We start from the raw sequence: 27,860 nt of genomic DNA on the forward strand, positions 1-27,860 counted from the left end.
CATGCCTGCAGCAGACAGAACAGAGGCATGACATATCCTGCAAGTCGTGCACAACTTGTGGAGCAGCTCAGCCGCGTTCAGGGCTGTTGTGGAAACGTCAGCAAGGTTTCGTCTTGAAACGGCTGCAGCGTGACATTGCAGAGCCTCTTTTTTGGTCTCTTTCCCCTTTATGTGTGTGTCATTTGTGGATGAAAGGATGGGTGGATGGAAGAAGGCAAATCTCTGAGCCACAGGTATTCATTTAGGATCAAATATGAATGAAAAACGACAATTTCTTGCATGAGAATCGCATGTTTTTGCACGAAATTTCTCGCGCTTTCTGCCCTCATTCATAACTGCATGTTCGTATTTGCAAATATCACATTGCATTTCACCATAAACAGCAGCTGAAGTGATAACCTTGAGACTGTGCCACGCTGGAGACAACAGGTTCATTACGCACGACAGTTTATGTGCACGCAAAGTCTCCAAATTCCTGACATTTCCTCCTGAAATCGTCATCATTTTGTGCATCTTTGTTCCTAAATATCTGGATGAGATTCATTATGAGCATATGTGCGTGCATGTGTGTTTTTATTTCCCCCTCAGTGAGAGAGCGTGCACACACACGTCAGCTCGGGGAGGGCAAAGCCTGCTTAAGATGCAGCGAATGTGACAGTCGAGCCGATAGTCCAGACTACAGCAGCGCGTGGACGGGAAAGGTGAGCGTGGTGGGGGTGGGGGGGCACAAAAATGCCAGTGGAACCAGCTCACCCGCAGACGTGACGCCGACACACCGAGAAAAAAGAGGAAGGCACGCGGAGACGCTCAGCTGGTTTCCAAATACGCGCGGAGGAGTCGGAGGGGGAACAGAGAGGACTGAGGTGCGGGAAGCGTCGCCCTTGTCTGGGGGGGAAAGATGACAGTGGTGCCCGGAGAGAACCTGGATGAGACTGTGGCACTGGCCGCGCTGTCAGCCCAGGATGTGTACGACCCGGAGAGAGCCGAGAACCAGGAGTGCTGCGAGCGGGTGGTCATCAACATCTCCGGGCTGCGTTTCGAGACGCAGCTGAAGACACTCGCCCAGTTCCCCTCCACTCTGCTGGGGGACCCGCGCAAGAGGATGCGCTTCTTCGACCCGCTGAGGAACGAGTATTTCTTCGACAGGAACAGACCCAGCTTCGATGCCATCCTCTACTACTACCAGTCCGGGGGGAGGCTCCGGAGACCCGTCAACGTGCCAGTGGACATTTTCATGGAGGAGATTAAATTTTACGAACTGGGGGAGGAGGTGATCGAGAATTTTAAGGAGGATGAGGGGTTTATTAAGGAGGAAGAGCGCCCGCTGCCTGATAACGAGTTCCAGCGGCAGGTTTGGCTCCTGTTCGAGTACCCGGAGAGTTCCGGACCCGCCAGGGGGATCGCGATAGTTTCCGTGCTGGTTATTCTCATCTCCATTGTGATTTTCTGCTTGGAGACTTTACCGGAGTTCCGAGAGGAAGCCAGAACGTTTGACGAGCAGCTGGTGGTGAACGGGACCGTGCGCGCAAAGAAGCCAAACCCGTTCACAGACCCGTTTTTCATCGTGGAGACGCTCTGCATCATCTGGTTCTCCTTCGAGCTGCTGGTCAGGTTCCTCGCCTGCCCGAGCAAGCCCGCTTTCTTTAAGAACATTATGAACACCATCGATATCGTGGCCATCATGCCCTACTTCATCACGCTGGGGTTGGAGTTAGCGGAGCACCAGGGGAACGGGCAGCAGGCCATGTCGCTGGCCATCCTCAGGGTCATCCGTCTGGTCCGGGTCTTCCGGATCTTCAAGCTCTCCAGACACTCCAAGGGGCTCCAGATTCTCGGGAAGACCCTGCAGGCCAGTATGAGGGAGCTGGGACTGCTTATATTCTTCCTCTTCATCGGGGTCATCCTCTTCTCCAGCGCGGTGTACTTCGCGGAGACGGATGACCCGGACTCTGGCTTCAGCAGCATCCCGGACGCGTTCTGGTGGGCGGTGGTGTCCATGACCACGGTGGGTTACGGGGACATGTGTCCGGTCACCATCGGAGGGAAAATTGTGGGCTCCCTGTGCGCCATAGCCGGAGTGTTAACCATCGCGCTCCCGGTGCCCGTCATCGTCTCCAACTTCAACTACTTCTACCACCGGGAGACGGAGCACGAGGAGCAGTTCCAGTACACGCATGTGACGTGCGGCCAGCAGCAGCCGCAGTTTGGAGAGTTCAACAAGAGCGACAGCAAGCCGTCTCTGTCCAAGTCCGACTACCTGGACAGCGATGACGCGGACTCCATCAAATACACCAACTGCAGCCCGCACAAAGCGTACACCGGGAAGCTCACCGATGTTTGATTTTTGACCCACAATTACGCATCAGTGGCGCGCTGAGGGAATCTTTCCGTGCCATCAAACATCCCGCGCTCTGGTTTGAGTTTAGGTTGGCGAGCTCCTTATTTCTGCCATCAAAGGGATTCATTTCATTCACAGATGGATTATTATGAGATAACTCACATTTATCCCCCTGAAACAGTCTTCCATTACGCGCGCCATGAGTCAGAGGGGAAAGCTTTGAAACGATCAGCCTTTAGCCAGTTGTAGCACTTTATTGTTGTTATTATTATTAGCCTGATGTTTCTCTTAGTAAATGCGTAATTTATTGCCACAATAATGCAGGTTTAAAGTTTACATTTGCTTTTCTGTCTATCTGAAGCAACACAGGACCAATTTAGTCTAAATATACAGACTGATGCAGGAGGCACATGGTGGCTGTTTTTGTTATGGTCCCGCGCGCGCGCACACACGCACACCTGTTATTTCAGCCTCATGTATTTTCCATTCACTCTGCATGGAGCTCAGTGGTGGATCAGATGATGTGCAGCAGGCTGGAGGAATCACTTATCCTAAAATTAAACTTCTCTGAGCAGGCTTCCGTACAAGTCGCCTAAATGTTTAAATGTTGCTTCAGGAGGTTAAATCCTCACTTTGTAGAGAGGCATTATGAAATCAGGTGCAGCTTTTCCCAAACCAAGAGCGCCACTGTGTGGATGAGGAGGAGCCCCGCATCTCTCCGGTGGATGCAGTTTCTATAGCAACCTTCCAGACTTTTCTGTATTGTCTGCCACAGGAATGAAAGGACGCAGGCTGAGGCTGTGGAGACGAGGCTCAGCGAGGCCACAAAACCACCATGTTGTGGAAGCCTCCATGTTGTTTTAGCTCACCAGCTGAATCCGACACACGTTATTTTAATCTCCAACAGTAAAGATGATCAAGTATAAAATATTAGCAGGCAGGTTTGTGACCTGTTGTCCATGCAGCTCAGTCACACAGAGAATATGATCCACAGAAATGAACTGGCTGCAACAAGCTGAAAATAATGAGAAATGTTCTTCACAAGTTCCCAGAAACACAACTGATGTTTTAAAATCGTGCATTTTTCAGATTGAAAAATCTTAAGGAGTTACAATAGGAAAAAAAAAAGGAAATCATCCTGTTCAATAGATTCAATGATGATATTATGGATGTTTCAGAGCTCGACTGATACTGACACTTATTTAATATCTCTGCTGATATTAGACATTTATATTAAAGTGCTGTGATAAAATGTTCTGACATTTTAGTGTTAGTTTCTTATTGAAAAAGTACATTTTGAACAGCAAAACTTATATAAACTAAACGAAAAACAACAAAATCTGATAAAAAAAAGATGCTAAAAATGATCAATACAACAAAGTTAAGTCACATTTTGGCGGTATTTGTTACGTATCAGTCATGTACGGAGGCTAACAAGAGCCAAGATCTGAATTTTTGGTATTTAAATTGTGATTTGAATTTCATGATTAGGTATTCATTCAGTTGCAGAAGAAGAAATGACAATGGTTTGAATTCTCGTCTTTGGAATTGCCATGGGTGATTTCAAGTTGTGAATATTATTTCAAAAAAACAAAAAAAAACAAAAAAAACAACAACTAGGGTTCACAGATTCAGATATGAATCAGCATTAAAAAAAATAAAAATAAAAAAGCTTTCAAGTTGCTAAAGGGTCATTCCACGGAATCAGTGCCCTTTAGTGTCCCAAAGAGGTAATCAGTCATAAAAAGCTTGAAACAATGAACAAATATGTAATTAAAAAAAATATAACTTTGCCTGTAATATAACATAAAATTAAAGTCAATTAAATAATGTTTAAAATATTTTAAACAGCTTTATACTGGTGAGAGTGAGGTTTTTGGCCTGTCCCTCACTATAATAGTTTTACTTCAGCAGGACTTTTAATTTGTAAAAATTAAATCTAAAAATCCAAAAATTAAATATTAAACAAAAACAAACAAAGAAACAAACGATAAATATGCAGAAATATGAACGTTTCCATTTCCATGACACCTGGGCTAACCCTTGTGATTTGATCAAAAGCTCCAGAACAGCAACTAAACTGACCTGTTTCTTGTCAAGCCTGAATGGGATCATTTAGACAACCAATCAGGTTACGTTCTATCAGTCACATGATCCAAGAAAGAAACATTTAGGAGTGACTGAATTAAAGTTTTTGAAATTACAAGAAAGAATAAAAATAGCGTCCAAACTACATGAACTCAGACAGATTTTGTTTTTTTATTAAAATATTTCAATACCATTAATTCAGTCATATTTAAACTTCAACATTAGGTGTTCAGCCACTTGCTAAAAATTGAAATTATTTTGACATTATCAGACAGCCAGTATCAGTCGAGCTCTGATGTTTTAACTTCAGATTATACTCAAAATACAAAATCATTCATTCATCAAAATCTGTCTCCAATCGATCAATAATTTCGTGCATGCCCCGATATTTCACAAACAAACTGATTCAGAACTCTATGATTTATTGCACAGTGAAACATCAGGTCACCTCCTGCTGAGTTTAAGTCTCCATAATTAGCCACGACATGAAAGCACCTTACTCATCTGGACTCAATGGACGAATCACTCAATCAAACCTGATGAAAACAAAAAGAGGAGTTCTTGAACAAACTGAGGGGATTAAAATGGTCCCAGCAGACGTCACGTGTTCACCGTCCTGTTGGATTATTAGCTGATGGATTGATGGATGGAGGCCTGATGGAGTTTAACTGCTGAATCATCAACACAGACGGATCGATGGACGGACGGACGGATGGCTCTTCAGCTCAGACGACCAATGGAATCAGTACACCGAGGGCTGGTCACACAGAGAGGTGAGTTCAACCTGAACATGTTGTATTCAGTCTGTATTTGTGTTGATGTTTCTACAGTCTGATAATGAACGACTATTTCTGTCTGGGGTTGTTTGGTCTAATTAATCAGGTGACATATTCATGCTTTTGGGTCATGAAGCTGCTGCATTGAAGGTTGTCAGAAGAAACACTGAAAGGTTTTCCACATTTAAAGCTGCAGTGATGGATTGTTAACCACCAGGGGGCAGCAGAACACTCTGAATACACAGCATTGACATGAAGGGAGAATTTTAGGGTCATCTGCTAGAAAACTGTGAGTGTCAAACACTTCATTTCTTGCGTTTGGGTGATTATTAATTTAATTTTGTCAGAATAAACGTCCTCTTCAACTGCCCTTTTTTTAGGAGTCAAATGCAAATATTGAGGGGGGCGTGTCCCCCATGAAGTCTACACCTATGATTATAAATTTTGTCTCCACTAACTCCTGAGTGAAATATCTGTCTCTTCAGCTGCTAACGTTTCACTATGTTCACCAGCTGGTTTCTAACTATCTGTCTGCTGTTTGCTGCTGAGCAGTTCGTGTTCAGTGGTCTGACTCATATTTTGCATGACGTCAGACCAAATATCTGCGGGTAGGAGGTGATTTTAACGGGAGATTTTGGGCGTCTTTTCTTTCACACAGGGGCGTAAATATAGCCAGTGCAGCTGCAGTGGGGCCCATGGGGTGGGGGTCCTAACTACTGTATAAAAAAACTATTCAATTAAATGATTAATTTCTTACTTTCTTTGATGGTTTTGTCAGATATGCAGCGATGATTTCTGGGTAATATTTATGTTGACGTGGTCCAATGTCAAGTCTCTATTTGATCATGTGACGTGGTGATAAATGCACAAGAGTGTGCACTGGGACGTGTCCTAACTTTCTTATGTTGCTGCTTTCATTACATGGGTTTTTTTCAGACTAATGGAAAAATAACACCCAAAGACACAGTCAGGTGCTTTTTAGTTCAGATTAATGTTCTGGAAATTATATGGAAAAATAAATGAATAAAAATTTAAAAATGAAATAAAAGAAATAAAATTAAATTAAATAAAAATCCAATTTTTAAAAATGCATATTTAATTAGAAAATGCTTCATCTGCATATTAAAACAAACAAACAAACAAAAAAAAAAAAATCAGAAAACTTGGAAAACGTCTTTCCATAAGACTTCATTACATGGGTTTTTTTCAGACTAGTGGAAAAATAACACCCAACGACACAGTCAGGTGCTTTTTAGTTCAAATTACTGCTCTGGAAATTTTATGGAAAATGAATAAATAAAAATTTAAAAATGTAATAAAATAAAATTAAAAGAAATAAAATAAAATAAAATTAAATTAAATTAAAAGAAATAAAATAAAATAAAAATCCAGTTTTTAAAAATGCATATTTAATTAGAAAATCCTTCATCTGCATATTAAAACAAAACATTTCAGAAAACTTGGAAAACGTCTTTCCATAAGACTTCATTACATGGGTTTTATTCAGACTAGTGGAAAAATAACATCCAAAGACACAGTCAGGTGCTTTTTAGTTCAGATTACTGCTCTGGAAATTTTATGGAAAAAAAAAAATTTAAAAATGAAAAAAAAAAAAAAAATTAAATTACAAAAAATATATATATATATATATATATATATATATATGTATATATATAATATAATATAATATAATATAATATAATATAATAAAAAATAAAATGAAATAAAATACAATTTTTAAAAATGCATATTTAATTAGAAAATGCTTCATTTGCATATTTAAACAAAAAAAAAAAAACAACGGATAACTTGGAAAACATCTTTCCATAAGACTCAGTGATCACTGATCTTTATTAGGATGTTTCTCAGTGAGACTTCATAAACCAAATGTTTGGAGCCACTGTAGAATCAATGCATTCTGCTCACAATCACAGGGACAACCTGCGTCTGTGTTCCTCAACTTACTTTTGGTACAAATCAATTTGTGAACATGCACCATGTCCGGTGATAAAATGTAAATTAACAGGGTTCTGCTGCAAAATAAAACAGAGCGTTAAGACCAGATAAAAATGGAGGAGCCACTTTCAGGCGCTCAGCATTTCAGTTTATATGAATCAACTGATCAAAGTATTGATCACCACACAGTGACCTCAGGCCTCTGGTCTGCAGCCTCCATGTAGCTGTTGGTGATCCAGCAGTGCAAAAATAAGAATACCTACAAGTACATGTGAGCAGTTATTGAGTCCAGTAGTGTCAAAAGTGTTCAACACAACACAGCATTAGAACTGTACACTCACTCACAGTGGTTTTTTAAGTGATGCTTTAAGGCTGCTGTTTTAAATTAGGAGCAGACGAGAAACACAGGATGCTAATTATTTAAAGAAACTATGATTCAACAACTTAGTGACATAAAAAAGGATCTGGTAAACTAGACAAATCCAAAATAATTTAAGCTGCAGTGCTGTCTTTATTGCAGTTTGTTCTCTGTTGATGAGAAACCTTACTTCTTCACCTTCACTGAGAGAAAAGAACAACAGCTTCCCTCCTGTAACAAACAGTGTTACAAGGTTATAATGTGTGCAGACAGATTTAAACACTGCAGTACAGCTGTGAGCCTGCAGGTGGCAGCAGCTGCTGCAGAAAGTCTGCAGCTGCTGGAGAAACACCACAGCTGGATCCTTCTGCTGCTGCAGACAGAAACTGTCAGCTGCAGCTGTGTGAAGGACAAACTGATCTGCGTTTATTCAGAACTTCACTGTAAATGTCTTTAAATTAAAACACAGTCAGTTTGAGCTCCTGTGAACACAGTGTGGATGTTACTGCACTATGATGGAGCACAGGCGTGCCTCAGGACGTAGAGTTAGTTACTTTATAACAGTGTCATATATTATACAGTATATGGCCAAAAGTATGTGGACACCTCTGTCTGCTTATAAAGTTTGTGCACTTTTGATCTGTGGCTGCTTCTTATAGTTTGAGCTCACTCCCTTAAGGTGCCTTCACACATAATCTCCTTATTTATTGTGCGTTTGGTTTGTTCAGGCTGACGTGAGATCTGACAGTCAAACTGATGTGGACTAAACCAGTGGTTCCCAACTGGTCCAGATTTCTGCTTCAGGGTCCACACAGTTGAATATGTTCAGTGCCATACTTGTGTTTGTCGCTAAGATAGTTTGCTCTTTCTGTCAAGAAGCGGTCTGTTATTCACTCACTCTACAGCAACAAACAACACTTCAAAATAAAAGCTCTGTGCTGGAAATTAACTACTTAAAAATAAGGTGTATTTTTTTAACAAACTTGATCAGTTGGGACCAGGCCAATCAAACTCTGTTTGTGGTACGAAAGCAAAGCAAAAGAAACCACGATGTTTTATTTATGGGTTTGTGATTTTAGCATGAAGAGTGAGATAACGTATGATACTAAATCTGCTGATCAAGGGTACTGAGGGAAGTGATTTTAAAGCCTCAGTGTGTAAAAATGGTGACATCAGCGGTCAAATTCTAGATTGCAGCGCTCACTCACTCACCCCTCCCGTCGGGTAAGTAACGGTGGCCTCGTAGGACAAAAAGCCTTGCGCAGACAGCAGAGCTTTTCGAGTTTTTCAGGAGTATCTAGCGACGAGGTGAATGTTTATTTAGGAATTTAAACCATGTTACGATATGTTATAGCTTACCAGTGAGATATATGTTATCTGTGTTTTATTTCTAATTGTTTTGGTAACACGAGAAAACATTAGCACAGTAATGCTAAAATAACACGTTTTATTGTGATAGTCACGGCACAGTGCGGCAAATATAGGCTGGTACGATTATAATATATGCGTTTCCAGAGTGTTCTTCCACAGGACACAGGAAGATGAGGGAGAGGGAGAGGAGGAAGACCAGGGAGAGGAAGGATGCGGTGCAGGAACGGCCAGGCGAAGAGGTGTGTCTCAGCTACCCAGAGGGAGGAGGAGGAGGAGGAGGAGAGGGTGGCAGCCGTCGCAGCAGCGCGAGAGTAAACAACAGATTAGGCTGTAGGCTAGGCTAACCATTTAGCTGTAGCTCTGGGATAACATTAGCCAAGGCTAGGATAGCGTTAGCACGTAAATGTAGCCGTCACTTGAACTTAGACGAGAGGGGAAAGTAGTTGCAAACATGAAGCCAAAATGATTTTAAAATATCAGATTGAATTACCTGTCTAGCAGAAAGCAGGCAACCTCTGCATCCCTTGTGAAATCCTTCTCCTTCAGGAGTTCTTTCCACCTGGAATAAGCAGCGCCGATATTCACTCGCGTTTTGTCCCGTCCTCGCTTATCTGATCTTTTTCTTTTATTTGGTGGCGTGGTTTCCCTCTTACGGGGCAAAACATATGTGTGGTCCTCCATTTAAAGTGCGACAGAATCATAAAAGTACAAAGCAGGTTCATGCAGAAGCGCCCCGGATTGATCTTCACCTTAACGTCTCCAGTGACGGCAAGTTCTAGGTAAACGCCAAAGGCGACGCGCGTATGTCCCTGTACTGTATTCAAATATGGCGACGCAAGAAGGCAGCCTCCAGCAGACCGCGCCCTGCCTGTGTATATATAGAGAAATCATTCTAAGCCTATGAGAAAGCTTCCATTTGTATGTGAATTGCATTACACTTTAGTAAATATATATTTATGAAAGCAATAGTTGATATTTGCTCATAAACAACTTACACATTGTAACTTTAAAGTTAAAACAGGAAGTGTTTGTATGACTTTAGTTTTGTCTTAAAAAGTGAAATGAGACGATCCCACAGTCACTGTCCCTCTACAACACACCTGTTGTTCATCTTGTCTCTACCTAGCTGCCATTTATAGCAGATGATGCTCCCTTGTTTTGCATCACTTAAAGTATATCAACACACTTTTTGGCTTTTCTTTGCAGTAATCTCATTTTGTGTTTTTATTGCTCGTTTTAGAGCTGTATATTTTTTTTATTCTGTATTTTTGTTCGATGTTGTGTGTAACATATGTTGCTGCCTGTCTCAACCAGGACACTCTTAATCTCAAGAGCTTTTCCTCTGGTTTAGTAAGGGTTAAATAAATTAGAAAAATAAAAAAACTATAAGTTGATGAGTTCCAGTCACAGTCTGGGAGAGTAAGAAAAGTTTTTAAAGCTCTTGTATAAAGTCAGTGGGAACATGAACAGAGTCAGATTTTTGCTTTTAGTCTGGTGGTTCAGACTTCAGCAGTTTAACTTGTGGTTTCTTCACAGAATTACTTTTTAATTCAACATTTTCCATATAAAACTCTAAAAATGGGCAACAGCTGCCTGTTTTATGTTAGGTGTTTTTCTCATATTACATGGTATAAATATTCCCTCTCTGGATTAGTTTCCAGAAAGCCCACTTTTAGACTAAAATGCTTTCAACCACATTCATTTTCCACAATCCTAAATTTAAACTGGTGTCAAAGTGACTCCCTGGAGGAGGAGTGAAGTGACTTCAGGACTTGAAGCCCATCAGTAACTTTCTCAAACTGTTTCTATGTGTAAAAGAAAACCTGCTGTCCAGCTTCTCCTCTCACTCTGCCAACTTGTTCTGCGGCTTTTATAACTTCCCTCAGACCAGCTGCTCGTCGTCTCGCTGACGAGGACTCGCACAGGTGCTGGGAATCAACCTCGTTAAGCTTCGTCTGAGACAGGTGGCACTCAGTGTTCACTTTATTAGGTACACCAAGATAAAATGAATTCAGTATGTTACAACAGTCCTGCAGTAAAGGTCATGATGTTGAGTTTGTGTTTGAACTGGTTTAGAGAGGTGGACATTTAACAGCTGTGGATTGTATATGAATGTTGGTGCATTACTGTTCACAGGACAGTGCATTTAATGCAGTTTATTTATTGTCTATCTACCAGTGTATTTGAATTTCATTGGTTCATTTGAAACATTTTAATCAATATAAAGCTGCAGCTCTTTGCATTATTATGCTAAATTATCTCTTTTAACTTGTCTCACTGATTTTTAAAAACAGTGGCGGAGAGGCAGAGACTAGAGTCAGTGTTTGTCGGCCTGTCCAGACAGATTAAAACACAAGTTATGAATGTGGGAGTGATTTCAGACTCTGATCTTAATGTTATTAGTCATTTTAACAGGCTCGCAAAAACATTATTTCATCTGAGGAATGCTGCCAAAATTCAGCCATGCTGAAATGCTGACACATGCTTTCATCACAAGCTGCTTAGATTATTGCAGCTCTCTTTTTACTGGTGTCCCTAAAAAGACTCATTCAGAAGGCTGCAGTCAGAGAGAGATCATATAACCTCTCTGTTTGCACTGCACTGGTTACCTGTATGTTTAAGAATTGATTTCAAAGTTACTGATCTACGAAGTCTTACACAATCTGGCACCTTCATATAGCAGCGACTTCCTTTCATTTTGTGTTCCGACAAGTTCCCTCAGATCTTCCGCTGCTGTTCTCTCAGAGGTTCTAAAGCCAGGATAAATCACACGCTTAAAATGCTATTTTTGTGGAGGCTTTACTGTCTTCACAATTTATTGCTTCTTATCTGTGAAGTTAAAGTAAATCAAAGCTTTGTTTCCACTGAGGGAAATGGTTTCATCTTACAGAGACAGACAGGAGGTCTGCGTCACCGCGACGTGTAGTTACATTTCTGGGGAGGTGCACGTCAGGTCCACCCATCTGACTCGACCTCTCTGCAGTATAAGAACATCACAGAGCCTTCCTGTGCAGCTCGCAGACCTTAGCTGTTTGTTTTGAGTGTGAAGGTGACGTGGAGGAAAAATAAACCATGTTCAGAGTGCGCTTTTGAACCACAGGCCGCTCCTCCACCTCACATCCACCATGTTACACTTACATAACAGACTGAGAGCAGCAGGCCTGACAGCTCGAACAAGCATCATGCTAACTGACTGTGTCCCCGCTGGGAGGGTTTTTGGTCAAAACCTCCTCCTGTGAAGTCACCCCCACCTCCTCCTCCCTCCTCCCTCCTCCTGCCCTGCATGTCCTCTGTGAACATATGCAGCCGGTGCAGGCGGAGGTAAACAGGTTTCCCCTTGGATGACACTGCTGCTGTTGACGGGGCAGAGTTACACTCTGACAGCTATTGTTAGCGTCTTTGTCACTGCTGAGGGAATCTGTCCCGAAGCCTCAAGTGGCCTGCAGTGAGTTACACCACCACCCCCCCAACCCAACCTCCACCCAACCCACTCCTTTTTCCACTTCATGAAAGACAAACAGGCACAACACAGCGTGGAGGTGGAGACGGAGGAAGGACTGCAGAGACAGAGGGAGGGCAGGGGTTAAAACAAAACACACGATGGAGGAGATTTAAAAACATCAGTATTTTTACGTCATATTTAAAGGATAAGTTTGGTATTTGTCAACATGGAGCCTGTTTCCCCATGGTCTGTGTCGAAGTGACTTATGAGAACAGAAATATTGAAGTTGGTCCAATATTCAGAGACAGGCTGTTATGTTACTCAGGGCATGTTTACACTGTCACTGTACGTGATGTGTACGTGTTGTTTTTGCCAGGTGATAGGCTCAGATTGTTAGTCTATAGCACTGTTGGGACGGGATTAGTTTTACATGGGCACGTGGGGTAATGTCACTTTACCACAGGACGTCGTAATATTAATGGCCAATTTGCACGGGATAAGAAATATCAGTAAAACTACTACAAGTGGGAGGGGTAAATCCATTCACGCACTGCCGTCCCCTCCTGTCGTCATGTGCGTATGACGTTGCTTCCTGTGCGTACCACACTCGAACACACTTGAATCGTGTTCGTCGTAGGCCCACAGTACCTGAGGTTTCACACGGACTTGTCCGACTGTGAAGTGCAAAACTGAGTGCTTCTTCAAGAGCCTCCATGCTTCAAAACTTGCGAAAAACCACTTGTAAACAGGATATGACAAAATATCAACACACATATTTACTGCTGGTCTATTCGCAGGGGATTAGTATTACTTGAGGTAATTGTCCGGGACCCTTTTACAGAAGGTAAAAGTCGCTGTAATCTTTACTGACATCCTGCGGTAATGATTACTGACATGGCACATTCGGACGGGACTAAAATCTCGGGTAATTATTACTTTACCCCACGAACCTGTGTAAAACTAATCCCGTCCGAACAGGGCTTAAGTGTAAAGAGTAAGATCCTTTTTGTTTAACCAGAAACAGCTGCAAAGTCATTGTTGCAAAACCCCCCAGACTCCATTTAAAGAAATTCATTTTATCATCATTAAATGCATTTGCTTGAGTGGCGACAGAAACAAAATAAAACTCAAAGAAACCATCTTGGTTTGTCTTTCCACTGTTCCAACAATCACCAACTCTGGTTTGGTTAGAATAAACTTAATTCACACAGTAAAGCCCTATAGAGTGCCGAAGTCACGCCCCTTCCTGTGAAGCTCATGGGACCTTAGATTGGAAAAAATATGAATGGCAGTGAATGAGGACAGAAATATTATCTTTTGGTCCTGTTTGAGTTGTGACGTGAAATCCAAATATTTCGTTAATGAATTTAAAACATAAATTTTAAGGTCTAGAAAGTCATACTTTGTGGTGAAACTGTTGAGATATAAGCTTTTGAAAAAAACGTAATTAGAAAGACTACACAGGAGGCGGTGACGTCATAGCTTTCGCTCGCTTCCTGCAGCTTGGAGTGACTGCAACCTGGCACAAAACACACAGACATCTTCAATCATAAATCGATTAATCATAAAACAGTGGAATTTCAGCGGGGAGGCCAAGCTGCAGGAAGCGAGCGAAAGCTATGACGTCACACACGCGACCTCCTCCTGTGTACTCTTGAGTCTTTCTAATTAAAAAGCTTATATCTCAACAGTTTTACCACAAAGTATGACTTTCTTGACCTTAAGATTTATGTTTTAAATTCATTAACAACATATTTAGATTTAATGTTGCAACTCAAACGGGAACAAAAGATAATATTTCTCTCCTCATTCACTGCCATTCATATTTTTTCCGATCTAAGGTCCCATGAGCTCTACCGGAAGGGGCGTGACTTCGGCACTCTATTCGGACGGGATTATTTTAACGTGGAGACGTGGGGTAAAGTAATTATCACCAGGGATTTTAGTCCTGTCCGAACGTGCCATGTCTGTAATCATTACAGATAATGTCAGTAAAAATTATGGCGACTTTTACCTTCTGTAAAACGATCCGAAGAAAACACCTCGGGTAATATTAATCCCATGTGAATGCGATCCTCTGTAAAAATGTATGTAAATATTTCATCACGTCCTGTTTACAACCATTTTTCCACTGATGGAGGCGCTTGAAGAAGCACTTGGTGTTGTCGGCAGTCGTGATAGCGAACATTCTTCTAATGATCGTATAGCCCTACGTGGGAGACCAATCAAAAAGGTTGAGAAGAAAGCACTTTTCAGAGCCACGAGACTTCTGGTTGTGTTAGGCAGGCCTAATATGAATCCATATTGCTAATGGTTGTGTACACTCAATCCTGATCATGGGCAGTATTTCATATTGGGCTAACCATTAATTATTATTATCCTTCAGCTGATGCTTACAGGAAGCAACGTAGCACGCACATGCCGACAGGGAGGTAACGCCAGAGCGCAAACCGAGTTCCCACTCCCATCTCTGGTAGAATTACAGAGATTTCTTGTCCCGTGCCCTTCGGATATTTATATTACAGACATCCTGTGGTGAACTGACATTAGTCCACATCCCTATGTAAAACTAATCCCGTCTGAATAGTACTTTAGATATAAAAATATATGGGATGCACTGACTTACTGGCCTCAACCTATCACTAAATAAGATGACATTCACTGATGGCAGTGGTTGATGTTTTTGTGTTGTCTCACATCAATTTTGCACAGGTTAAAAATCAGGACTCAAGACTAAAGGTGTCGTGTCACCCTAGGGACGATAGAAAAAATGTCTGGGACAAACAGAAATCTCTCCCTGTATGCAGACGGGTCAAAAGAACGCAGTAAACGTGCTATCGACGCGTCACAGGAAGCGCCCTATTGTTTCCCTGATAAGGCTAAGTTTGTTCTGCACCCTCTTTTCTCCAAACATACCTTTGCTCATTGTGTCCAGAAAGTTCTGTTTTACCTTCATCAGTCCACAGGACTTGTTTCCTAAAAGCATCAGGCTTGTTCAGATGTTCCTTTGCAAACTTGTGAGGCTGAATGTTGTGGTGAGGACACAGGAAATGTTTTCTTCTGATGACTCTTCCGTGAAGCTCATATTTGTACGGGTGTAGCTGAACGGCACTAATTGTTGCAGTCAAATGATGGTTTTGATTTTCCTTCCTAACAATCTACGAGCAGCTGTCTCTGAAAGTTTTTCAGCTTGACCTCCACAGTAGTCTTCTCCTGCTTTGTGGGCATCAGTTATTTTAGTTGTCCGAGTGCTGGGCAGCTGTTGAGAGGAGCCCATGGCTGCTGATTGTTGGGACAAGGTTTCATGAGTCAGTTGAAACTTACATCACCTGGCCTTTCCTAACGATGACTGGGAACAAGCCAGAGCCCTAACAAGCTCATTAAGGTCTGAGAGCTCAAACTTTTGCATGGTGCTCCTTTCATTCTTATCATTATTATTATTATTATTATTATTTAAAAAAAAAAAGCATGTTGCATCTTTAACTTCATGTCTTTCTTCTACGTAATAAAATTTCACAGTAAAAGACATTTTGACAATACTGTTGTTCTGATTGGTCACTGAGACATAAAAAGGTGCTGAACCTAATTTGTAACTGAATTATAACATCTGTCTCCATCTGGTGCACAAACTTAAAATATCCTGCTGATGGACAGCTGAGAGTCTGTACTGAAGATAAGAACAGTTGTGTGTGAGGAGTGATTGATAAATCTGTGAGAATCAGCTGTTATCGGTGGCGTCCAGCTGTGATTCAACCTGCAGTTCAGTCTCCACACGGCTCCATGTGACACGCTGGAGCAGGTCGGAGGTCAGCGTTATTTAAAGACACTTATGTCACTTACACTTGATGAATTACAGTCACGGGACCTTGAGCCGCACAACACTAAACCATCAGTGACAGCAGCTGCTGAGCGGCAGTCACCATGGCGACGGGATCACAACATCCACATAACATAACATGATGCTGAGGTGTTTGGACTGTTTACATTGTTGTTGTAAGTCAGGAGCCAGAGTCCAGCTGTTTTTCTTTTCATGTGTGTGTTCAGTGTAAGCATGTGGAGGAAACATGATCACACACAGGTGACACTGATCAGATATGTATTGTGACTGTTACCATAGCAACAGAGGATACTGGATTCTGATTTGCTGGAGCGTTTGCTTTATTTTCTGTCATCAAGAGATTCACTCTGACAGCTGGGAGGCTGCTGGTTTCAGCTGCACCGAGGCTACAGCTCCTCCTGCTGGTCGGAGGAGAGAATTATTAAGGTTTATTCTAAGGTTGCACACTTATGAAGTTATTGCTGCTACTGTATTGATATATTCAAATATTCATGGTTTATGTTATGTATATTAGAGCAGAGCCCTGTACACCCTCCACTGTATGTTGCAGTTTTCTCCCAACTGTTACCTTTCGTCCCTTTACATAGTCTGATGAATCACATGTCATTATTGTGTGTGTGTTCAGGTGTGTGGACTGAGTTAGAGGCCGGCTGGATATTAAAATAAATATGTGTACGGTCAGGATCAGGTTTTGGCCGAAAGACTTAGCAGTGTGTGGAAGCGTAGGCTATAATAACTGGTACTGAATAAATTAAGTGGATTATTGTAACAACAGGATGCATCGATTTGACTGATTTAATTTAATGTGAAAAACACACGTAAGGTTGCTTTGCTGCTTCACAGTGACTCTGGTACAATAAGGTATTCGTTTTAACCATTTTCAAACAGATGCACAGTTCTGTGTAGTGTTTACCACTGTGGACTGCGTCTGTGGAAGGAAAGTGGGCAGTACCGGAAGTCACAGTGAGCTGGTGTCCAGCAGCAGCAGCAGCAGCTGTGTAACAGCAGCAACCTAAAGTTTGCTTATCTGGAGGGGTGTTGGGGCTGTCCGGTTCCCTGGAGCTGGGGTTTGTGTGGCTGACTCCAAGCTGCTGCGGCCACTAGCCCCTTTTACACTGACAGATTTTCTGCGAATGTTGGGCCGTTTTGCCGGCAAGCTGCGAGTGTTTAGACACACAGAGCCGGATTGGCGAGTTGATCCGAGGCGCCCAATTTTCCGCCTCGTAGGGTAGACATATTGGCGGAACCCTTTTGGTTTAAACAGACCGAGGCGGCCTTCCGCAACGGGAGGAGTTGTTGATGACTTGTGGGAGGAGCTGTTGATGACGCCGCACGTGAGACCCACTGGCAGTGGATAAACAGGAAACAGCTGATAGCAGGAATTAGCGAGCAGCTAGTAGCAAGAGGGAAACACAAACCTGACAGACACTGTAAAGATTCTCCCTGAAATTGGCCAAAGTCTCTCGTCACTGGCTAGATTTTCTAAAGTCTAAAAATGGAGGCAAAAGAAGGTGCAGAAGTCCACTTGAATTACAATATGCTCAAAGCCCTGTGAGGCCAAAATAAAAGTGCCGACCTCAGCTTTAAAGTCAGGTTATGATTAGTTTAAAGTCGGGTTTGCATCAGGGTAGGTTCAGGTCACGGTCTGGTTAGGATCAGGCTTGGTTTGTCACTTTTTGAGGATTTGGCGTTCATTTCAGGCCTCTGCAAAGTGCTGCAGCGGTACAAGCAAGATAAAATACACTGACCCATGAGGTCATCAGAAAATCATTTACTTGTGTCATTCATCATTTTTCAGTAACTCCACAGCTGGTGAAATGTGGCAGTCTGGTGAAGGTTGTAGTGCACAGTGGAGGGTTCACATTGGTTTGAACAAAGGTTTATGCAGCTGAGCGGCAGCAGGATAAACAACATTGTTTAACTAACTGAAAGAATTAATTAAGCACAACACCCTGCAGAGTGACATCAGTCAATTAAACCTCATCATTCCTGTTTCTGTGGCTTTATATTGATTATTACTTGATGTCCCCTTTCCTTTCCCTTTCTGGAGAACAGTCTATTTTTAGTGGTTACTACATGAAAAACTGTGCAGCCATGCTGAAAGATGCCAGCTGATAATACCTTGTATCTGCTGGAGTGAAGTGAAGCTCGACAAACTGCAGAGAGCAGTTTCTACTGGGTTGTTATACAAATGACATGCGGTACACAGCTGGTTGGGCTGTTTCTGTTTCTGGTCCGGATCACCGTCTGCTGCGTTGTCTTGTTTCAGCTCATCACGTCCACTCTGCTCAAGATTTTTATAGTAATATTATTTCCCACCAGCGTCTGTAGCTGACAGCTGAGATTAAACTGGGCCAGTAAAGTGAGTTTCTGGCTGGATTAAAAAAACCTCCTGTGGTCCCTGGAGGTTTAATCTCAGAGGGCCCCGGCTGGTGACAGTGCAGTTTGGTACAGGTGTGATGTGTTTCCTGTGTTGGTGCTGTGGCCTGTTGTAAACACGACAATGTTTAGAGTCCAACACGGTCTCAAAGCATCTTCTCCTGGATGTAATAAAGGAGCATCTCACAGCATTTCAAGGTCTTTGGGAAACAGAAATTCAAAATCAAAAGTATATTATGTGTTTATCCCAAAAAACAACTTACTACTGGCCAGTATACTGTCATTTCTAAAAGTTAAGTCTTCTAGTTCTTGGCTGACATGTTCACATTTTCACCATCTGCCCAACAGACGTCAATTTCCGATATTCATGCAGGTGTTTGTGTGCGTGTGTCAGCTGGGAGATGAGCAGCAAATTCATCATGTTCCACAAGATCTCTTTGCCTTTTAGTGTGAGGAATACTCAAAGTAAACTCACAAAGTGTCAAGACAACAGACAGAAAATACAACCGCACACCACAGTGCAAATGCGCCGCGGTGTATGCAGCCTGTTCCAGTCGCTCCTGCTTACTTTAACTTTGTTTTCAACTTTTTTCCTCTCTTCTTTATCTTACTTGTTCATCTTTATCTCTTGTTTCCATTCATGCTGTATTTCTATTTCTACTTCGCACGGAGCATTGGAACAAAAACAATTTCCCCCCGGGGATTAATAAAGTATTCTGAATCTGAATCTGAATCTGAATCTGAAAACAGGCCGAACAGGCCCAGGTCCAGGGGCCCAAAGTGTCAGGGGCCTTCGTGGCCTTCCAGCACATTCTCAGTCCAACCGTGTCACAATCACATTTTGGTCATGAACTTTCTACGTCTACATAAAACGTGCAAGGTACCCTGGGTGTGTTGGTTGTTGACGTTCTGGGACACTGTGTCAAGTTCAGCCTGTTACATGCATTGTCTTCTTTCAAGATACACATCTGTTTTCACAGGAAGTTTGCATCGGTGCAACACCACGAATTGACGTTTTTTTTCCTTCAACAACAAACACACATGGTTGGGTTTTAGTCTCGCCCACCAGACAATCAGAGATCTCCGCCCTCTGATAGTCTGGGGACACTCCTTTCTAAAGTGTGTTTAACACACTGGAGAAAACGGCCGGCNGATTTACTATTGGTTCTGCAACGTAGGGAGTTTTTTAAACTCTGAAATTATGTCTGCCCATCTAAACACAAAATCAGGGAGAAAGTCATCAGTCTTTAGTTAAGCAAAGTGTCTAAAGACTGACTTGTGAGTCTAGTTGGGTTTAGGAAAAAAGAACACTGCTCTCTGGGGTGAAAGTCAGTGTTTGTTGGACCCATCCACCACCTCTCCCACCAGCCCTACTCTGACTTTCGCCACCTTAAATTTCATCCTTGTCCCACCATGTTACCCCCTGACACCAACGGGTGCAGTTAAACCTTAACAGCAACCGTCCGGGTATCATGCCGACATTAAAGGACGCCTTTTTTGTTGGTTTCTGATGCCACAAGTCACTGCCCAAGCGCCGGATTTCGATGACTTTGGAGTGAGAACAGGTTTGTAAAATGTGACTCAATTACCGACCACAAATACACTCAATATTACCACAAAGAGAGGAACTGCAAAGAGACACAAAATAACCACAAAAATGAGAACAAACACAAAGAGACACAAAAAAAACGCACAATGACACCTGTCAAGTTGCAAAAACATGGATGCTTCACACGCATCTTCCCCTCGGCAGCACAGATCTACACAATCAGCACAGTTTCAAGATAAATGTCAGATTAGTGTCTGATCTGACCTCTGCTGATGTTGAATAATGGCCAGAAAAATGTTTTTGCAGAACATTATGATGTCACAATGAAGTTGACCTTTTGGATATATAATGTCATCCCTTCATAATTTTATCGTATTTGACATTTGTATGAAATTTTTGTTATAATTAGTGAATGAATTCTTGAGTTATGACCAAAAACATGTTTTGTGAGGTCACAGTGACCTTTGACCTGTGACCTGTGACCACCAAAATCTAATCACTTTTGATTTAAGTGTATATTTTTTATTTTCTATTTTGGCGTGAACTAGACTTTAATGCCATACTGTTGTTTATCATTGGTTTTTATCTGTTTATATTTTTATCCTCATGTTAAATGTTCCTTTGTTTTATTGTTTGAATGTTTTTGTAACACTAACGCAGGGCATCTATGCAAGAAGATTTTTTTTTGCCTTAATTACTCAAATATTAACTTTTTTAAAACCCAGTTGCATTTAACTTGTGTGTTTTTATGATTTTGGTTGTGGACTGAGGTAGTGTACATGTTGTGTTACCTTTGAAATCAAAGGTTTATTGCTGCTCTGTTGAAAAATGAAGTTTCCAGGGTTTATATAAAGGATATTTACTTGATTAGAAATCACTGCTTTTGTCTGAATTTCCTACAAAAAATAAATAAATAAAAATAATCATTTGGTTCTCTGGCACTATTTCATACAACCTGATATTTACTGTAGTGTCCCCTGCTGCTCAGGCTGCAGTGACCCTTTAACATTTGTTTGCTTCTTGTTGTCGGTCGACGTCTCGGTGTATGACAACAGCTCGGCTGCTCTCAGTGTGCACCATCGAGACAGAATAAACAGGAAGTGATGGCTGCTGGTTTGTCCTGTCCTTGGCTCTGCTTCCTCAGCATGTGACTATAGTGATGGAGATGGCCTGGAGTGTGAGAGAGTGTGTCTGTGTGTGTGAGTGTGTGTGTGTGTGTGTGTGTGTGTGAGTGTGGGCGACGCAGACACTGGGCAAGTAAAAAGAGACGTATAAAGATGTCAGTGTGCAGATTGTGAGTTCAACATGATGACTTGTTCACAGCGTGTATGTTCAAGTGTCAGAGTTTCCAGATCCAACGCAGTCGCCAGAAAAAATGTTGGCACTGCACGACTCTGCAGAGCACAGATATTTTACATTTATAGCTTGTTATGTAGCAGATACACTGGCGCTTTATGTTTCAACAGAGCTACCTGTCAAGATACTCCTTACTTTCTTCCTTGTCCTTAATGTAAAAAGTTGGGTCAGGGGCTTTTGTGGTCTGCCAACTATTTTACTATTTTACTCACCAGTGTCACAATTCCAGAGAGTTTATTCTTGGATGTGCAGGTCAGATCACTGTACCAGACATGAAGGTGAAACATTAAACACTCTCAACCATTGTTTGGTACACCAAATCTAAAATCTGCTGACTAACACCAAGGCCGCTAAGTTTCCTAAGAAGATAAAGTTGCTGTGAGCATCTCTTGAAAATATACTCAATACTTCCAGAGATGCTGCAGTTAGGTGCGATAACGTGACTGGACAACCAGGTCCCGCTCCAAAGTCGTTGAATACTGACGTTTGGGCAGTGACTCATGCATCTGACACCCGACAAAAAAAGCCGACCTTTCACATTGGCATAACACCCCCTGGTGTAATGGCACCAGGGGAGATGCGGTCAGACAACAACATAAATTAAGGGGGTGAAAAGTCAGAGTTGAGCAGGTGGGAGGGGTGGTGAATGTGTCCACCAATCATGGATGTTCACCTGGGAGGCCAGTGGTCACTTCCTGTATGAATGTAAAGCCAAACCCTGTTCTTTTTTCCTAAACCCAACCACGTGCGTTTGTTGTTGAAGGAAAAAAAAAACGTCAATTCGCAGTGTCGTGCTGACGTAGTGCTTTTATTTTGAAAGAGACTGTATCCAAACTGTACATTTCCTGTGAAAACAGAAGTGTATTTTGAAAAGACACAATGCATGTAAAGGGCCGAAGTTGACACAGTCCAGTCCATTTTATTTATATAGCACATTTCAAAAACACGAACTTACCAAAGTGCTGCACAAAAATACACATACAGAATATACAGAAATACACATACAAAATATACACGTCATAGATACGGAAGCGATACAGACAGTACAGCAAGCTCAAGGGATAAAAAGACACAGAGACAGGTTGGTGTACTCGTCAACCACAATCAAAAGCCAAGGAAAACAAGTGGGTCGTGAGGCGCGACTTAAAAGATTCTACAGTGGGGCCATTTTAACATGTGTAGACAGGTCATTCCATAGCCCAGGGGCAGCTACCAAGAAGGCGCGGTCACCTCTCGTTTTCAAACGGCTTTTTGGGACCACCAGCCGCAGCTGATCGGCCGACCTCAGTGACCTTGAGGGGGTGTACACTTTAGGAGGTCGACGATGTACTGGGGAGCTCGCCCATTCAGCGCTTTAAAAACAAACAATAAAATCTTAAAATCAATTCTAAACTTGATTGGAAGCCAATGGAGGGTTTTGAACAAGCTGCAAACGTGCTAGGGAGGCCTGGTTTAGCCCCACATACAGTGCGTTGCAGTAATCCAAACGGAAAGCACAGGTCTGATTTTGGATACAAGCCTCAAATGATAAAAACTGGACTTCACTACAGCATTTATCTGCTTATCAAGTTTAAGAGCACTGTCTATTTTGACGCTGGAAGTTTAGCGCCATCCATGCCTTAATACCCTTGAGACACTCAAACAGGGGCATCAGGGAGCAGTTGTTGAGCCTTTTGACGGGCAAGTAAATTCGGGAGTCGTCTGCATATATGTGTTAAGCGACGCCATGTTTCTTTAAGATAAGGGGCAGAAGATACAGAGAAAACAAAAGGGGCCCCAAAATAGAGCCAGTGTCCCAGAGCGTCAACAACCAACACACCCAGGGTACATTGGACGTCATATGTAGATGTGGAAAGTCCATGAACAAACGTTGATATGTGACGAGGTCGGAGTCATTTTCATCCCGAATGTGAAGAATCAATACTTTACTATGTTTTCTTTTTGTTTTCCAGGTGCAGAACGATGAGCCACACCTCCACCTCGTCAAACCAAAAGAGTACGCCATCCCTGCTTCCCCCGCACCTCCTCCTCCTCCTCCTCCTCTTCTTCCTTCCTCTGATGAAGGTGAAATAAAACAAACTCTGGATAAAAACACTGACACTCATAGAGAACACGGAGCTATGAGACGCCTTTCCATTACAAGAGGACACCCTGACTGATTTTTGCACAGAGCAAAGCTACAGTGGGACTCTGAGGTACGACAAATGTTACTTGAATCATCTGCAACATATATTTACAACATGTCTGCTGGCTAACGGAGTCCTCCATATATTCACGAATAGATGTTTTTTGGGAGACTGCTCCTGTTGCTGTAGAGAAAAAGAAACTTGTAAGTCCTTGTCTGTACGTTGCATATCATATTCAAACCAAAACATATTATTGCATGCTTGGAAAGTAGAGCATGTAAACAGAAGAAAACAAGTCTGACTTTTGTGTTGACGGCTCAACCCAGCACCGCTAATCTGAAACATGGGAACAACAACAACAACAACAACTCATCAATATCAAGTTTATTGAGATAATTCTGTTCGACTGGTGGAGTTAGTTGCTAAATCTATATTTTTTAAAGTGTCATACTGTATATGTTTTATATGGAGAGGAATTAGTTAATTATTTTGTAGATTTTTAACATTTTTGCTAACGTGTTTTTATTTTATTTAAATTTTTTTTCTTTCTTTTTTATTTTTGCCTTGGTAAAAACAGCAGCTCCAGAGGGCAGCTCTGATGAAAATGTCTACTTTAAAAAAAAAAGGAAAAAAACCCTGCCCCTATATGAAGAATGTTCGTGTGTAAAATTAACAAAAAAAAAGAAACGCATTTATTGCAGACATTTGACATCTGATTTTCTTTGAATATTTTTGATTGTGTTTGGCTTTTGATCAGAATGCTGTATATCTGTTATTATCAATAACATCTACCTCAGTGTCCGCTCATTAATGACAGAAGCTTTAACACCTGAGTGATGTCAGTGTCCCTGTGTTATCTGAACACTGTCATCAGACCTGGATTAAGTATTTAAATGCCTCTCGAATTTTCTGGTGCAATTCATGAAACGCAAACGCTCTATAAACTGCCATTTGATAACTCAGAGAAGCCCCAAAAAATGCTAAAGACGCTCCAGGATATGTAAACAAAACCATATTAACTAGGGTTGAATTATATGAATCCTTTTAATAAACATCAGATGTCATCCAGCCTGACTTCAGCAGAACAGCTAAGAGCCTGACAGCACCATTTTCTTTGCACATTTTAATTTACTGGTGAAATTGTTTCAGAAGTCTGTGTGAGCGAATGTGACTGTTTTTGAATTAATCGTTGATTTAAGGGCAATAATGTGTTGCAGAAGTTTCCTACCATTAATAAATGGAGTGGGTCAGCCTGTCTTAAAACTGTAAAACCTAAACAAAGTAGTTTGAGGTTTTAATGGAAATTAAGTTTTATGTCAGCTGATGGTCCAAAATGCTGTTTCAGTGGTTTGATCAACCCTGACAAGAGCCCAATCCTCGGGTGATGTTTATTTCTTGTAAATTTCAGACACGTAATTGGTGACACTTGTGGGAAGAATTTTGGAAAACCTGTTTCAAATTTGAGATGGGACAATGGATTCTAGTTTCGCAGCACTGATATCAGTTTCTAGGATGTGTTTAGCCTAGCTTAGCATAAAAGCAGGAAGCAAATGAAAACTGCTAGCCTAAAAAACAACTTAGATTCAGGATCAGTTAGCACTGGCGCTACTTTGCGACCAACAACAGCCATGATGAAAGTGATCAAACTTAGTAGTAGTTTAACATATTTGAGATCCAGAGATTTAGCTGGCTAGGTTGTACATGCTAACGTTAAATGTTATTAAAGCCACCAATTACATAAATTACTGGACAACTATCTGGCAACGTTAGCTAGCTTGCAACCAACTTGACTCAAAAGCATTGACTAACAGTATAGATAAAGACATCTTAAATTTTCACTGTAAAGAAAATGATCAATTTTTGTAGATTAATTATGAGTTGCTAGCTGAAGTTAATTGAATGAAATGTTGACATGAAATGTTGGCGCTGCAGGGGGTGGCGTCACTCTGTGATGTTAGCTCAGTTATTCTTAGGCGTATGCCAAGGCACCTGTAGCCTAGCTTGGCAAAGACTGGAAGCAGGCCGAAACTGCTAGCCTAGCTCAAAAAATGAATTCACTTTTCATTATATAATGATTATTGAAAAGGTGTATGAAAAGAAATGTAACAGTGACATATTGTGGTTTTAAAAGTAGTTGCCATTGCAGCTAACTTATTTGTTGACCAATGACTGCTAGCATCGCAAAAGTCCCATCTTTATGGTCGGGTTGCCTAGTTTTAGCTCACTCTCAACTCTACGTGCTTGTAGCTAGCAATCTTATTTTTATTTTGTTCCTACAATATGTAATAATGCTACTTTGTTATAGAGTGGTGCAGAAATGAGTCCCAAAACCCAGAAATGAGTTAGCATTTTAGCACTACATGCTCTTGTCTTAAAGTCAATGGGTTTTTGTTAAGCTGCCTGAAATAACATCTGTCTGTGGTTAACACAAGCCTAAGAGACTACGGCCATAAAATACGTCAGCAAATTCCCCCTGTCATAAATTTTGAAGCTTTTATACATCTTAAAAAGGGTGGTTGTTCGCAAGTGGCTAAATGAGACCTCAGAACGTCGTCATGCCGAACACAGCTTTAAAGCCTTGTTGTGCTGGCGACATTGAATCATGAAACTGTAGTGTAGTTTGCTTATAGTCTAACTTTAGCTTTTTACTTCTGGCGATTCATGTGAAACTCCAAAAGTTATAAAAGCGGAGTTAATTTGTGAATTTTATCTGATTGAACAAAATGTGTATCATTAAATCCCATTGGCTTTCTGACAAAGGAAACAGGGCAAAGTTAGCTTCCGCGTTGGTCTATGAAGAAACGTCATCCCTACAAAATTTGGTCACTTGATCAACCACAGGTGAGCAGTTTCCTCCTGCTTCCAGTCTTTGTGCTAAGCTAGGCTAAGCACCCCCTGGACCATCTAGAGATGCACAAAATGATGCCCAGTCCATCTTCTCACCTGATTCTGGGGAAGATGATGAACAAAATCATTCCCCAAAATGCTGAACTTGTTATTATCATTGTCACAAATCAGTGAAACTGGTCTGTAAAAACTTGTATCCATCAAACCCGAGCATCAACTCTGCAGTTTGGTCTTGTTGTAATTCTGCTTTGCTTAAACATAAAAACAGCCGAGGGTGATTTCTGGTTGACAGAGGCACTGATGAGCTGTGACTCAGCATTAGTGGTGATGATTAATGTATTCTGCATACTGTATGTGCAACAATTAAAACAGCATTTCCCCTGTGAGTGCAGCAATGTCCTTGTGACTACATTTCAGCCAGGTCAGATCACGTAATATTCACTACATGTAACATCTATTCATTCATTCATTCATTCTCGACTGCAGAGTTCAGTTTCAGGCTTGTCACCAAATTGTCTCATTTTCATGCAAAAAGAGGACGAAGCAATAGTGTGAGTGATTCCTGTGCTCTGGGAACTTCAGTGTGGAAGCAAAATGCATTTTTGATTTCTTTCCTTTTTTCCCCCTGTTTTTTATTTCCAGTTACTGTTGCTATTTTTATTTTGTCAATCTTCAATTGTGATCTATTTTTGATAAAATAAATATTTTATCCTGATCAGCTTCAATCTTCATGTGTTTCAGACGACTGCACATGCAGATGTGTCTTTTTCTGTTTCTTGCTGGTTTTCCATGTGCCATAGACATTTACACAAGACGGCAAGGCTGGGTTTAAACAGTACGCCTGTGGGGTGTGTAAATGTGTGTTTTGTTGGGATAAAATGTCATCACATCTGTATCACCTTCATCCATGTAGTGGTGAATGAAGTAGTGGAGAGGAAGGGACAGATCTTTAAAGTCCAACTGAAATTAAATTTCATTTTAAAACACACATCTACAAAATACATATCTGCCCTTTAAACAATTTGTCCTGTGTTCTCCTTTGAGAAAAACAAAATAGAAACCAAAAGGCAGAAATTTATACTTTACATTTTTTGGTTTCATGATGACACCCCCTAGTTTTGCATAATTCAACATGCCCATTGCATGTAGGCTACAGCACAAATTAGTTTACTTTGACTCTCGTTCACTATAGTGTCACAACGGCACTCTCCCTCTTCACCTTCTCACAGCGGCACTCTCATTCTCTAACAATGGCATTCTCTGGCTCCCTATAGTAGCAAGGAAAACACAGACACACTGTTGTTCCCTGCAGTTCAACACTGGCACTCTCTTGTTCCCTATAGTGCTACACTGGCATTCTCTTGTTCCCTACAGTGCAACAGCACTCTTTTGTTCCCTGCAGTGCAACACTGGCATTCTCTTGTTCCCTACAGTGC

General features: G+C 41.6%; 1 protein-coding gene across 1 annotated transcript; it reads left to right on the forward strand.

Annotated features, from left to right (window-relative positions):
* The first annotated feature begins 630 nt into the window (after window positions 1-630).
* On the forward strand, window positions 631-27,860 carry LOC126384712 (shaker-related potassium channel tsha2-like). Its single transcript, XM_050035931.1, has 2 exons — window positions 631-5,199; window positions 23,404-27,860. The coding sequence occupies exon 1, from the start codon at window positions 899-901 to the stop codon at window positions 2,339-2,341; it is 1,443 nt and encodes a 480-aa protein (XP_049891888.1). The 5' UTR covers window positions 631-898; the 3' UTR covers window positions 2,342-5,199; window positions 23,404-27,860.

Source organism: Epinephelus moara, chromosome 23 (assembly GCF_006386435.1).
Source record: "Epinephelus moara isolate mb chromosome 23, YSFRI_EMoa_1.0, whole genome shotgun sequence".
Taxonomy (NCBI): Eukaryota; Metazoa; Chordata; class Actinopteri; order Perciformes; family Serranidae; genus Epinephelus; species Epinephelus moara.